A 14,902-nucleotide genomic window follows, 5' to 3' on the forward strand; every position below is an offset into this window, starting at 1 on the left:
ATTTGTAACGGTAGCGTCTCGGCTGCGTGGAGGCGCGAGCGAGGCGCGCGGTCCCTCCCCTAGATTTGCTCAGCGACCAGGGTTCGGCGGGGAGGGAGAAGGAAGTGGTCTAATAACTCAGGCCGTGTTGGTGAAAACAAAACTGATTTATTAATCGAAAGACGTGGTTTAAAGAAACAAAAGAATAAACTTGATTTATTAATCGAAAGACGGGGTTTAAAGAAACAAAAGAATAAACTTGATTACATATAAAGTGAACCGTGACGCGGTCTGCGGCTTATCCGCCCGGATTCCCAGATGGTCCGGCGGTGAGCTGATGATGGCCGGTGGCCTAATAACCAAAAAATAAATAGACCGTAACGGTGGATTCCGACGCGAGTATCTTATATTAATTATCTACGAGAACTAGCCTATAGTAACCGCGGGACGCCGGCACGGTCTTCGGTCTTGTTCGTACGCGGGAAATATTCGACGCGGGCGAGACGCGCTCGCGGGACGGGTGCCTGCCGTCGGACGTCCTCGGCGCGGTTCGGGTACGGTCGCGGTGTGTATCGAGAACGCGGTGCGCGGGGAGCGCGGGTGAGCCGTGCTCGCTAACGCGGTCCTGAGTCGGGCGCTCTCGGCGCGGTCCCGAGCTCTCCCGATCCTCGAGATGGTATCTGCACCGCGGCCCAGCGAACGAGAGTGGATCGGCTTCGTTTCCTGGTGGCTAGGCACGCGGGCGCGGAGAGGAGAGGGTTAGGGATCCGCGGAACCCCCCACCCGTCGTCCCCGCCCGGCCGCGGCTCGAGCACGTAGGCACAGACGTAAACCTAATGCCTACGGCCCGAAACCGGCGAGGGCGCTCGTCTCCGGTAGTATACCGAGAGGCGAGCTCCACACGCTGCTGCGGCCGATCGACGACTAACGTGCGGAGCGCGACGCTGGATCCCCGAGGGGAGAGCGGGACGCGGGAACAGGTCCAGGTGGTGGGGATGACGGTCCGGAGTGTCGTATCCTCGGTGCTCTGAAAAGAGCAGGCCGGTGATCGACTGCCTCCCAGAATCCTGGTCGCGGTCTCGGTTTCGCGTAGGGGACGTAAACCCACTTACGCTCTGCCGATTCCAGCGCCTCGTCGTGTTTGCCCGATCGTAAACCGCGGCTAGCACGAGTTGGCGCGGCTGCGAGAGGATCTGGGCCCGGGTGTTCACCCGAGAGCTGCTCCAGACCAACTCCGGCTTCGGCTGGTTCCGTCGCGATCTTTATAGCCCGAACGCGGACCTCGTGTGCTCGTTCGCGAATCTTCGGCACACTGCGATTGGTCCGCGCTCGGGCTGGATTCCGCGGATTGGCGCGCGGCTATCCCGCACCGGTGATTGGTGCGGGCTAAGGTACAGAATGACTCGCAACGAGACACATACGTCTCGTTGCACATTAAACATACCAAGCAGAAGAACTTTATATTTATCCGGTAGTGTTTTTAGGATCTCAAAATCAATACCATCCATTCCAGGCGCTAAAGATATTTTTTTAGCCAGGGCAGTATTGAACTCAGTTAAACTGAATTGAGAATCGAAAAAGGGATTAGCTTGACAAGAAGGAAACCAGTGGGAGTCTGTTTGGACCCAAGGGGGACTAATCTTTTCGAGAGCTGCTTCAATTTTATTGACGCTATCAGGGTGGTCCAACGAGAGATGATTTTAACCCATTTATTTTGAAGGATCCTGCACTCATTCCAGACGTATCTAGGATCTGTATGTAAGTTAATACTTTCAGCAAAACGTCTAAAACACTCCCTCTTCTTTGTTCTGAAGGTTTTGAATAGTGTTGCGAACGGTAACTAATGGCGCTGGTTTGTATGAAAAACGTTCTAAAAGTGCGTAACAATAAGTTTAATAAAAAACAACTGAGAACGTACAAAGTTCAATGCCAAGTTCTAGGCAAAGGTTATAAGGTTTAAGTCCGTACAAAAGTTAAAATGTTCCAAACCTATTGAAGGTTCGTAGCGTTCTAGCTAGTGTTAAAATGTTCTTAAACTATTGAAGGTTCGTAGCATTCTATGCCAAGTTCTAGGCAAAGGTTATGAGGTTTAAGTCCGTACAAAAGTCAAAATGTTCTAAACCTAATGAAGAATTGTACCGTTCTGACTCCTAGTTCTTCTGGAATTCCTTACCAAAGCTCGGGAAGAGATAATTTCTTTGGTAGGGATAACCAGGGGACGAATCACCAGTTTGGGGCGTAATCCAAAAACTGTGCAACGCCTACTGACTCCGTGGTTTCATTTTCTCACGGAGCCTCGGAAGATGCTGTCACAAAGATTCCTTGTTTCAAGGATCTTTCCCCGAAACTGGTGTCGCCTTTCCGCTGAGTGTGGGCCTGCGATGCGTCAATTCTCATTAAGTGGGGTACGGCTGGTCTGTTTTCCCATTTCGAAACAGGACAGTTAACTTTCAGCCGTACCCAAGTCCGTAATAAATTCTTAGGGTCAAGCATACCAATAAAGAACTCAAAAACGACAGTGTTCCACTCGATCGCAGCGCAGACCCAGACACGATGTCTAGACAATTCTAGACATGCCGCCCACCTTGAACTATTAAGGGGGCCGGCAGGCATTTTGTCTTGACTGTCATGCTATGTTACGCTGTGCCTTTTTTTCTAGATATTTTACGTCTTAAATAAGTAAGTAATCAATTAAAAATGCATACCACCGTGTTTTTACATGTCTTTGGTACGTCTGTCCAGAGCCTTTTTTTCGATACGAACACTAAACCTCTCGAAATTAAAAGAATCTCTCTGCGGCAGCCATCTTGTGACGTCATAAAGCGAGAAAGCGAGTTTCAGAAAGCGACTTTTCTGCCGAATATTACAAATTACTCCACGATGAGAAATTCGCAATTTGGGCAAACGTAGATTGGACTTTTAGGAAACACAAGTGACCACTTTTAAACTGCTCATTGCAATATTGAAGCGTCAATTTGTCAAGATTTTGACCCTTGCAAGTTCATATACATATATTGCAGAGAGATTCTCTTAATTTCGAGAGATTTAGTGTTCGCATCGAAAAAAAGCCTCTGGACAGACATAGCAGACATGTACAAACACGGTGGTATGCATTTTTAATTGATTACTTACTTATTTAAGACGTAAAATGTCTAGAAAAAAATGCACCATTTCGCGGTTCCGCTTACTAGCGCCCCGGTCTCCCCGCGGCAAACACTGTACCTTGCGATAGAATACGGTCGATAATGCAGATCGATATTACAGGTTTACATATGTACGATATGTATGCTGCCGAATGTTGCAAATTACTCGACGATGAGGTAGAAATTCGCAATTTGGGCTCTGGACAGACGTAGATTGGACTTTTAGGAAACACATGTGACCACTTTTAAACTACTCATTGCAATATTGAAGCGTCAATTTGTCAAGATTTTGACCCCTGCACGTTTCGCTACGCATCTCGTAACGTCACGCTTGCTTCGAACGGCTCGCGACTGGCAGTATGCTGCCGAATATTGCAAATTACTCGACGATGAGGTAGAAATTCGGAATTTGGGCTCTGGACAGACGTAGATTGAACGTTTAGGAAATACAATTGACCACTTTTAAACTGCTCATTGCAATATTGAAGCTTGAATTTGTCAAGATTTTGACCCTTGCACGTTTCGCAAGAGGCCGCGACCTTCGGGTCACCGATTCTGTTGATACTTTGCACACTTATAGATCTCGTTGTCCTGTTCACGAATATGCACCATTATAGGGGCAGATACTCAATAATTTTCGAGATATTGACGATTAAAGTTTCATTATTTCGTATGTAATGCCGTATTTTTCCTACGGTACAACAAGATTTGGTTTGGCGCGACTGCGGCGTGCCAAGTTTTCAACCGGACGGCCAGTGTTCAAATCCTGTCGACTAACACATTTTTAAAAAAATATTATTATGTTTTATCATTGCATATTTATATTATCAATTTCACTTCAAAGTACCGATTTCATTTTGATAAAATATAACAGGCCGCCGAAAATGATCGGAAAGTAGTAAAATATATCACCCCCCTTGCAATTCTAATTACGGATCAGACAGGATGTCAGTATCAATCAACGTTCAAAAAGACAATATCATATAAGGTAGAAAAGACCGCACTTGTTCAAGAAAAGGTATTTATTTATTTTATATTATTTATTTACAGATGTTATTTATAATATTTTATTTACAACAGACAAAAACAAACAAACAAACAATCAAAACAAACTAAACCATCAAAATAAACAAACAAACTTATATTTTCTATATATTTACAAACAATAAACAAAATAAACTAAACAACTAAATAAACATCTGAACGAATGAAACTGCAATAAATTATTTACAATAATAGTTTATGTTAATTCCACGGAGAAATCCGTGGCCTCCACGGCCTCCACGGCCTCCTCGGTTGTTTTTTTGGCAGCCTCCTCCGCGACCTCCGCGGCCAACTCCGCGACCTCCTAGAAATAAAATTATAAAAATAATTTATAATTATTTTGTATATATTTGTAACGATCCTAACCTCGACGCGAGGCTTCCCCCGCCCGCGCACCGGCGAAGACCGTGGCCGATCACACCGTAGGCGCGCCGCGCCAGTACGAACCGCGACCGCGAGAGGGCCAACGCCGCGATGGGCCGCTCTCGCGAGTAAAGATGATCGGCCACGGGGATAAGTACCGCCACCGGGCACGGAGAAAGGCAGTCCGGGTGACGAGAGACAACGGTCTATTAGTAGAATATATGAACGACCACCGTACTCCGACCTCGAGGCTGCTTCTCACTTCCACCTCCCTCTATCCTCCAACGGGTCTGAGGGTGACCGCGGCGAGCGCCGCTCCGGTCGAGCATAACCCGCTCCCCGCCTACCCTCCGGTTTACGGAGAGCGAGAACGGCGACCATCCTGCTCTGACCGGTGCGCGGAGTGAATAACAGGAGCGCCGGGCGATAGAGCCTCTAGGCACGAACCCTAGTGCAGGCCGTTGAGGCCCCGGAGTGTCGCGACGCCGTTTTCCCCCACTCCCGTCCTCGGGCAGGTGCCCTCCCGATGTACCGGCGCCCCCGCCGGCGCAACCGACCGACCAGACGCGTCCACCGTAGACATTAAGCCGTAGCCCGTAAACCGTCGCCGTTACCGTTACACCGTAGTCAGTAAGCCACATCTGTCGTCCTAAGTTACCTTGTACATAATTAGTCGATAAGGAAATATACGTTATACGCAGCCGAAACCCGTCTCCTCATTCGCGGCTCAGGGACCCCGGACGGCCGACTGAGCCGGCATGCTCTCCCGCACCGCCGATCGTTACATATTAACAATTATATTTATGTAGGATGAGACGGGTAACGGACTAACAAAGTGTTCAATAAAACAAGAATTTAATATGAAAGGTCCAGAAAATAGGTTCAACGTACAATCAACTGCTCACGCTCGTGGTTCGAAGACGAAAGACCTCCAGGCCCGGCGCCTCCGCGCGTTTTATTTGTTTTTCCGCGTTCTCGAATCTTCGATGATCGCAACGGTGGCCACGCTTCTCCAAGCTTCCGAATTGTCGATACTCGCAACGGTCGCCACGCTTCTCGAAGCTTCCCGAATCGTCGATGCGTCTCCATGGCAGGAACGATCGCAACGTTCCGAAACGTCGCATCGAGACGCCTTCGCGGAGGGAACGCTCGCGCTCCCACACTCGGCCTTTCCTGCATTTTCTTCGCCCTCGAAGACATCATTCATTTAATTCCTCGTTACAATCGAAGGGTTTCATGTAATCTACTGCGGTACTCGTTACGTGTGGTCCCTCCCCATCACTGATGCGAATTACGTCGTAACGATCATTACGCTTAACTTTCACGACTTTGTTCGGCCCTAAATACAGTGACTCCCAAAAATATTCGGACACTAGCTATAACTAACTTTACGACTTGATTAATTCCTTTGTTAATGAAGCAATCGTCCCGGGAATGGTTTCTAGCAATAAAAGATCTATTAATGTTGATAAACATAAATAATTTATTTGAAAAATGTACATAAATTCCATAATAAAAATTAGTAAAAGAAATAATGTACCATTTTTGGCTCACAAAAATATTCGGACAATATTAATTTTTCAATTTAGATCATGTAATTTAGCATTACAACATTTGTTTAATACTTCGTGGCATAATCATTTTGTTTAAGAACATATCTTAACCTGTTTGGCATATTGTTTGTAATTTTTTTTAAATATTCAACAGTTATATTCGAGCACTCAGTTGCAAGTCTTTGTTTTAATTCAGCTATCGATGTAATTGGGGTTTTTCGAATTTTTCTATCCAATTCATCCCATAAATTCTCGATAGGATTAAGGTCCGGTGATTGGGGCGGCGAATGAAGAATTTTGGGGCAGCAGTATAATAAAAATTCTTGCACAATACGTGACTTGTGCTTGGGGTCGTTGTCTTGGTAAAACTTAGAAGTATTATTAAGCCCCATCTTTTCAGCACTTCGAATTAAATTATTTTTGAGTATATTTAAATAATGATTTTAGTCCATGATACCGTCAATAAACACTAGGTTACCGACTCCATATGACGAAATGCAACCCCAGACCATTACGCTGCCTCCGCCGTGTTTCACTGTACCTTTTGTATTTTCAAAATTAAACTCTTTATTCGCTTTCCGCCGCACCATAGTTCTTCCGTCGGAATTGTACAGATTGAATTTGCTTTCATCAGCAAATATGACATCCTTCCACCATGTCTCAGCCTTAGAAATTAGCTCTCTTGCAAAGGTTTTTCGTTTATTCCTATTCTTTTCGTTGATAAATAGTTTCTTTCTAGCTACTCTTCCATTGTAACCAGCTTGCCTCAGCACTCTCCGAACTGTTTCGGCTGAAACATTTTTGGAGCTTTCGCCTAATAGTTCACTAACTAGTTTTGGAGCACTTAAGCGCGGATTTTTTTCACTTTCCGAATAATTTTGCTTTTCTCCCTCGTACATAAGAGACTTGGTATTCCAGTTTGCGGAATAGAATCAATGCGATTCTCAATATAAAATCGTCGACAGATATCTGCAGCAGTACTCTTACTTATACGAAGCATTGCACTAATTTCGCGATAGGCTTTTCCTTTTTCTCGATGAAAAATTATAAGATGTCGCACATCGAAACTCGTATTCTTTCCTTAGCCATCTATTTTGAACGAATTCACGTTTACTACTGACAGCAGTGAGGTGGTATGGACATCTAATGGTCCGCGAGAATCTGTTTATAAACAAACGTTTTCCCGATCTTCGAATATCGCGTCCCCAGAAGGCGATTGCCAGAGAAATATAATACGTGTCCGAATATTTTTGTGAGCCACAAATGGTCCATTATTTCGTTTAATAATTTTTATTACGAAACGTATGTATATTTTTCAAATAAATCATACATGTTTATCATCCTTAATAAATGTTTTATTGCTAAAAACAATTTCCAGGGCGATTGCTTTATCAACAAACGAATTATTAAATCATAAAGTTAGTTGTACCTAGTGTCCGAATATTTATGGGAGTCACTGTACTTCTGTTTGATTTTTAATTGCGGGCCGAATTGCGTTCTTTTAATGAACACCAAATCGCCCTCCTGGTATTTTCTCGCGGGTTTACATTTCTTGTTGTAAGTTTTTCTATTTTCTTCTTGTACTTTTAAGAGATTTTCTTTAGCAACTAACCGCAATTCATCGCGATCTTCCTGAAATAATTGAATTGTTTCTTGTTCAATTATCGCGAGGATATCATGGTCTCGTTTGTGTCGCATTTGCATGCCGAACATGACTTCAAAGGGAGTCATGCCAACGCTCCGCTGGTAGGTACTGTTAACGCATAATTGTACTTTTTCGACGAATTTGTACCATTGATCGGGTTTGTCCAAAGATAATTTTGTAAGTACCGGAATTATCGTCCTAATCGTTCTCTCGACCTGCCCGTTCCCTCTTGGAACCCCCGTCGTAACCAAGATATGTCGAATCCCTTCATCCATACAATAGTTTTGAAAGTCGACCGAAGTAAACGCCGCTCCTCGATCGGAAATGATTCTCTCGGGATTTCCGAAAACTTTCTGCTGCCCACTTAGCTTATTGATAACTTCCTTCGCGTTGACACTTTTAGTAGGATATAACCAAATAAATTTTGAAAAACTGTCTATTACTACGAAAATATATCGGTAAGCTTTAGTTGTCGCTGACATCGGTCCTACATGATCAACATGGTAGGTATTTAACGGTTTATCGCCTTTTGGCAACGGCATTAACTCTCCCTCTTTCTTACCGGCTTTCTTATCGGATATGATACATGGGATACAGCAGCTAATAAAATTTTTTAGTTTATTCTCTAGCCGCGGGATATAATATTCGGTTTCTATAGTTTCTTTCATTTTCTTAATACCGAAATGGCCGTTTTCGTGTGTGTTTCGTATTATTTCGGTTTGCAAACAGGATGGCACTACTATTAAATCCCTATCATTCTTTCGCTTCATTAAAATATCGTGATCTATGAAATAGTTATCATATGGTTCGTTTTGCAAAATGCATTTGATCGCGTGTAATCGCTCGTCTTCAAATTGCTTTTTCTTTATCATCGCATGTAAATGATTCGTAACAACTAACGCGGGATGTCTACTGAGCGCGTCCGCATGTTTAAGTCGCGTTCCACTTCTGTGTTCTACTTCGTAATCGAACTCTTCGAGGGTTAGTGCCCATCGCGCTACCTTCGGAGACAAATCTTTTTTAGTTAGAGTCTTTTTAAACGCCTCGCAATCCGTAACTATTTTAAATCTGATACCGAATAAATAAATACGTAGTTTCTTTACTGCGTTAATTATGGCTAGCACCTCTAATTCGTAAGAGTGTAGTTTCTTTTCTGCGTCAGTCGTTTTCTTACTGTAATAGTGAACCGGATGAAATTTACTGTCTTCGTCAGTCTTTTGTAGGAGAATTGCCCCGTAGCCTTCCTTGCTGGCATCAGTATGCAGTTCTGTGATAGCTTGCGGATCATAGATACGTAGTACTGGCTTCGCGGATAATACTAACTTCAATTTTTGAAATGCCTCCCTCTGACTACTATCCCATACGAATGCCTGCTCTTTCTTAATCAAGTCCGACAAAGGTCGAGCCATCTTTGAATAATCATGGATAAATTTACGAAAATATCCCGTCAATCCTAGGAAGCTTTGCACGGCTTTCTTACTTTTCGGTATCGGAAATTTTTCGACTGCTTTGATTTTTGATTCGCTTGGGTACACGTTTCCGTTTTCGATTTCCTGACCAAGGTATTCGATTCGCGTTTTGAAGAATTGACATTTGTTCCAGTTGATCATTAACCCGTTTTCTTCCGCTACTTTTAACGTCTCTAATAAATTTTCGAATGCCTGTTCATCGTTTTCTCCGGGAATAATAATATCGTCTACGTACGTAAAAACTACTTTGCGTCTCACTAGATCTTTAAATATTTCGTCAATGAATCTAAGAAAACTAGTAGGGCTAATTGATAGTCCGAAAGGTGTTTTTAAAAATTCATATTGTCCGTCGGGCGTTACGAATGACGTATATTTCCTACTTTGTTCTGCCATTGGTACGTGAAAGAAGCCGTTTTTAAGATCTATTACTGAAAAGATGCGGGCTTTCCTTAATTCGTCTATTCTGTCCTCTATAAGTGGCATTGGAAAATGATCTCTCTTAATTCGCTTGTTCAATTCGCGGTAGTCTACGCAAACCCTATACGAACCGTTTTTTTTTTGGTACAATAGCCACTGGACTCGCATACTCGCTTTTACTCGGTTGGATCACTCCGTCCTTCAACCATTCATCTATTTGCTTGTTTAATACAGTCTTTTCTTTTGGTGCCAATCTCCGTGGTTTCAAGCTAACTGGCGAATGATCGTTTACCGATATAACTGTTTCGATTTTTGTGCTTACCGTACGTTCAGGCGTGTATTCCGCAATTACAGTCTCTAATCTGTCCTTATATTTACGCTCGACGTCTAATTCTTTAGCATTCACTTCGGTGCACAACACTCTCATCAGTTCACTACACACTGTTTCACTGTTGTTTTCCGCGTCTGCTTCTTCCCGGTCCTTCCCTGCCTCCTCCTTCCCGTCGGTGACGTTGACTGGAACTTCCTCTGCTTGTTCGGTTGCTGGTGGTATCCTCTGCATTTTTATTATTTCTCCTTGTCGTAGCTGTATTTCCACGTTCGCCAAGAAATCTTGCCCCAGTATCACGTCGTATGGTATCGTGTGCGTCGGTACCACAAACAAATTCAGATCGTATTCTTCGTTCTCTATCCTCACGTGGTTTTCAAACGTGCCGATAACCGGCGTCAGTGCGTTACCTGCTCCCGTAATAACCGTGGGTGTTGCTTTGAGCAAGGGACAGCCTGCTTCTTGATATTTTACTTTTGAAATCAACGAAAGTTCACTTCCTGAATCGATCAAAGCATGGCACTGTATATCGTTTATTCGTATATCGCGTGTCGTTCTTGACCTGGAGATGCAGTTTACGTTGACTGCGTTGTTACTGTTTTCTTGATTTGGGCAACGACTTGCGATATGTCCGAAGTTGTTGCATTTAAAGAATTTCGGTCCTTTTCCGCGTTCTGGGCAGTTCTTTGCTTCGTGATCGGGTATTCCGCAGGTGTTGCAGCGTGGTGCCCGTGGTTTGCTTGCCACATTCGGTTTTTCTCTGCTTCCTGTCGTTTCATCTTTTTTCTTCGGATATACTTTCCGATCCGATTTCTTCTTCATCCGATCGTATACATCTAAATTAGCTTTTAATTGTTCGATTGTATCTGCCTGATACAGTATCATTTTATTGTGTTCCTGATCCTGTATGCCGTCTACGATGTGTTCGATCAGTGCGTTGTCTTCTATATTACTGTCGCTAGCAATTTCCATCATTGCGTATATGTACTGTCGTCCTGTCTCGTGCGGCTTCCTCTTCCGTCTTGACAGCTGTGCGTGCACTTGAGCACTGTTCACCACGGTTTTAAATTCTTTTTGTAATCGTTCCTTTAAAATTTTCCAAGAGGTAACACCTCTTTGTGATGTCAAAAATTGCCTGGCTGACCCTTTCAACATCCTTTTCCCATAGACGAACATCTGCAAGTCATTCCACTGCAGTAGTGCACCGGTTTCTTCAAATTCGTCGAGCCATTTGCGGATCGACAATTTGTCATCGCCTGTGAAACACGGCAATGATTCCTCGACGTCGCGAATCGTGAATATGCTTGTTTGTGTTTCCGTCTGTCGTTTCTTCATCTTTTTTCTTTGTTTTCTCTCAATCTCGTTTTCTTCTATTACGGATTCTTCAGATTCGAACTCTTCGTATTCCGATTCTTCAGTTCCCGCTTCTTCATCCTGCATTCCTTCGTATTCTTTCAATCGTTCCTTCAGTTCTGATTTCGTGCCCTTCGTGTTTAAATGTAATTGTTTCAGCTTCTTCCTTAATTCCTGTATTTTCATTTCGTCTATTTTGGTCTCTTTTGTTTTTCGCGTGTCCAAGATGGTCTCGTCTATTTCGCTTTCTTCCGAACGTGAGGCGGTTATCACATTGTTGATTCCATCTGCCATTGTTCCCCTTTCTTCTTTGACTTTTCCTTTATCAGACTTTTCACTAAAGCAATTCGTGCTGTTCCGTCAGTTATCACTCACTTATTGTTTCACTTTCACTTTTACTTGCGCGATAACTGTACCGTACCGACGAATGCCTCGTTTCGCTTTTCTCTTCGCCCGTTACGCTGTTGTCTCAAAATCGTCACGAGTGATCGCGTACCGATTTATATCGAAATTTTGGCTTTATCGCGGCCGAGCCCCCAATTGTAGGATGAGACGGGTAACGGACTAACAAAGTGTTCAATAAAACAAGAATTTAATATGAAAGGTCCAGAAAATAGGTTCAACGTACAATCAACTGCTCACGCTCGTGGTTCGAAGACGAAAGACCTCCAGGCCCGGCGCCTCCGCGCGTTTTATTTGTTTTTCCGCGTTCTCGAATCTTCGATGATCGCAACGGTGGCCACGCTTCTCCAAGCTTCCGAATTGTCGATACTCGCAACGGTCGCCACGCTTCTCGAAGCTTCCCGAATCGTCGATGCGTCTCCATGGCAGGAACGATCGCAACGTTCCGAAACGTCGCATCGAGACGCCTTCGCGGAGGGAACGCTCGCGCTCCCACATTTATTTATTATTATTTTAATTTATAATAATTATTATTTATTTTAGTTTATTTTACCACCTCGATATGACGAAATCCGCTTTTTCTTTCTCTGGCCACGCTTCCTCTGGCGATACTCCGCCCGCTTTAAGAGTTTGGCCAATTTATTCTGAAACATAATATTGTTTTATAATTTTTCGATTTACCATTTATTTATTATTTTATTATTTCTTCATTTATTCTATATTTACTTACGTAAGAATCAGTGTAGGCATTTTGTAGGCCATTTTCTATTGGCCCCGGGATGGGGGTGGGCGGAAGGGTGGGCGGAGGTGTGGGCGGAAGGGTGGGCGGAAGGGAGGGCGGACGGGTGGGCGGAAGGGAGGGCGGTACAAGTTTGATAGGCCTGGGTATCCGCGAGGCCCGGGTTGAGGTGGATGGCTCCTGGTCCAACCTCATTTTTTCCAGTATAATTATGTTCGGTTCCATAATGCTGGAAAAGAAAAAAGAATTACTAAAATATCAGGTTCAAATTGAATTATAGAAGGGGTAAAATGAATATATGTAAGAAAACGTTTTATAGCATCCAGAAGGAAAATAATATACAAATAAAATAATAATTGATTTCATTCGTTGGACGCGTGTTATAGCGTTGTGCGGAATTTAGAAGTGTGCGAGAACGGTTTTTTCGGGATCGTATCGGATTCTCGAACAAAGATTATAAGTCATTGCAGGTGTGCAATAATTCGAAAGAATCGGTTACCCAATCGTTGGGACGGGTCGGAAATCCGTAGGATCGAGATGAATCACTGAGGAGCAAAATTCATCACTAATTCGTCTCGACCCCATGGATTTCCGACACGTCCAAACGATTCAGTACCCGACTCTGTCGAATTATTGCACACCGGCGGTCACTCACAATCTTTGTTCGAGAATCTGATACGATGTCGAACAAAACATTCTCGCACAATTCTAAATTGTATATATCATTATGCTATAACACTTCACCACGTGTCCAATGAATCAAGTCTATTCGCGTAATAAATAAAGAAGAAAATCGATTTTATTTCACTGCTTTCAAATAGTTGCACTCACAAACGTTTTTTTTCACATCTATTCGCGATAGACTTTACTGTACTTACGTTATTTCCACTTTCGAAGTCACACTTGGAATGAGCACAGATAAAAGAATTGTGTAACGCGACGAGGAACAAGAAAGCGTCGTGATCCTTCGACAGCCCCCCCCCCCCCCTGATGTAATAGAAGAATTGCGCCCCGAGGCACCGAGGCCGGCGGTTCGAGGGGACCGTGGGGTCTGGAATCTTCTAGACTGCTAGTAACGTGTTATTGATAAAGTTAACAACGAATTATTTACGAAACGAATCGCGATACCAAGAGGGGTAGCTTCCTGGCCGCCTGAGAGTAGGGACGCCTGGTTCCTCTGTACGTTTCGGAGAAGACGGCCATGAAGGCCGGCCGCCGAACGGACATGAGAAAACCGGCGAAACCGAGTCGTCGTCGTATCCCCAGGGGGAGAGTACGGTTAAAATAAACCGGACGATGAAAGTTACTTCCCATTACAATTACATTAAAAATTAGTGTAAATGTGATCCCAATTATATCGCATTTGATATCATTTATAATGCCACAAATATATTGGTGAAAGTCTCAATAATAAAGGAGTTTTCGCCTGCGCTCACGCGGGCTTTGATCTGTGCCGGCGGCCGTGTCTCTCCGCGGCTCTTTCCTTCCCATACGCTGTCCTTCTCTGTCTTTGAAACTTTTATCGCTTGTTACACAAGTAAATATCATCGGAATTGTATCATATTTGATATCAGAAAAATGCCACGAAGATGTTGGTAAAAGTTTCATAAAAAAATTTCGAAAAATAAAGAAGTTTTGTAATTGGATTAGTGGTGGTCTTCTGTTCTCACACCGACATAGCCGACAATGAATGGCACACTCCTCGGCGGCCGCCGGCACAGATCAAAGCCCGCGTGAGCGCTGAAAAATTTAACTTCTTTATTATTAATAAAGAAAACCAAAAAACTCCTAAATAGCTCCGTTAGACTTAGAGATAGAAGAGAATGTTAGGAATATGGTAATATAAAGAAATGTTCCAATAGTAGTCGTTTTCAAGGTTTTTCGAATGTCATCAATACGTCGGTTGGTCACGAAAGCTCGAACCTCCCCTTCGTCTTTCGAATTTCCCGCGACCGCTGGCCGCGGCACGAAAGAAAAAACTGAAAGATGTTGTTTACTGACGAAGAGAGACGCGTTCAGTGCTGTAATTGTTCAAAACGCGACATTTATTTCTTATTATTCAAATATGACAAAAATTGTGAGAGAAAGTGACGAAGATTGTGTATCGTCCGCGTCGATACGATATGCGAGGGAGGGTCCAACAAGCAGGCTTCGTCTTTCCAGTAGAAGATACAGTGTAAAACAAATAATGAAGGAAAGGTAAGTGTATATTTATATTACTATGTCTAGCTTGTATTGGGTAATTGTTCCAACCCCGTAAAAATCTGAAAAAATCGGAACCACTGTTTTTATTTTTATTTACCTTCTTTTATCCTTTGATATACAGGATTGATCTTTTATTCTTTCATAAAACAAAAACACAATTACGATTATTATATGTTTCAACTACAAAATGTGACATGAATAAACTAACGAAAAGTTAACGTTAATGAGATATATTAAAAACGGTCTGAAGTCTCTACTAGCA

General features: G+C 43.4%; 1 protein-coding gene across 1 annotated transcript; it reads right to left on the reverse strand.

Annotated features, from left to right (window-relative positions):
• Positions 1–4,362: 4,362 nt before the first annotated feature.
• LOC143363405 (uncharacterized) lies at positions 4,363–12,458 on the reverse strand. The gene is made up of 7 exons (XM_076804003.1): positions 12,427–12,458; positions 10,819–11,631; positions 10,538–10,727; positions 9,941–10,463; positions 9,745–9,886; positions 7,856–9,500; positions 4,363–4,470 (listed from the first exon to the last, which is right to left on the reverse strand). The coding sequence occupies exons 1-7, from the start codon at positions 12,456–12,458 to the stop codon at positions 4,363–4,365; spliced, it is 3,453 nt and encodes a 1,150-aa protein (XP_076660118.1).
• Between the last annotated feature and the right edge of the window lie 2,444 nt (positions 12,459–14,902).

The sequence above is a fragment of the Halictus rubicundus genome, unplaced genomic scaffold, assembly GCF_050948215.1.
Source record: "Halictus rubicundus isolate RS-2024b unplaced genomic scaffold, iyHalRubi1_principal scaffold0045, whole genome shotgun sequence".
Lineage (NCBI taxonomy): Eukaryota > Metazoa > Arthropoda > Insecta > Hymenoptera > Halictidae > Halictus > Halictus rubicundus.

Excerpts from the sequence above, each read along its gene's own strand:
- LOC143363405 (XM_076804003.1), bottom strand. The coding sequence starts at position 12,458 with ATGGCCTACAAAATGCCTACACTGATTCTTAC. Across the intron at positions 9,501-9,744 it reads ATTGTACCAAAAAAAAAACG|CCCTACTAGTTTTCTTAGAT; the intron begins GTTCGTATAGGG and ends ACTATCAATTAG. Across the intron at positions 4,471-7,855 it reads GGTACAAATTCGTCGAAAAA|GAGGTCGCGGAGTTGGCCGC; the intron begins GTACAATTATGC and ends TTTTATTTCTAG.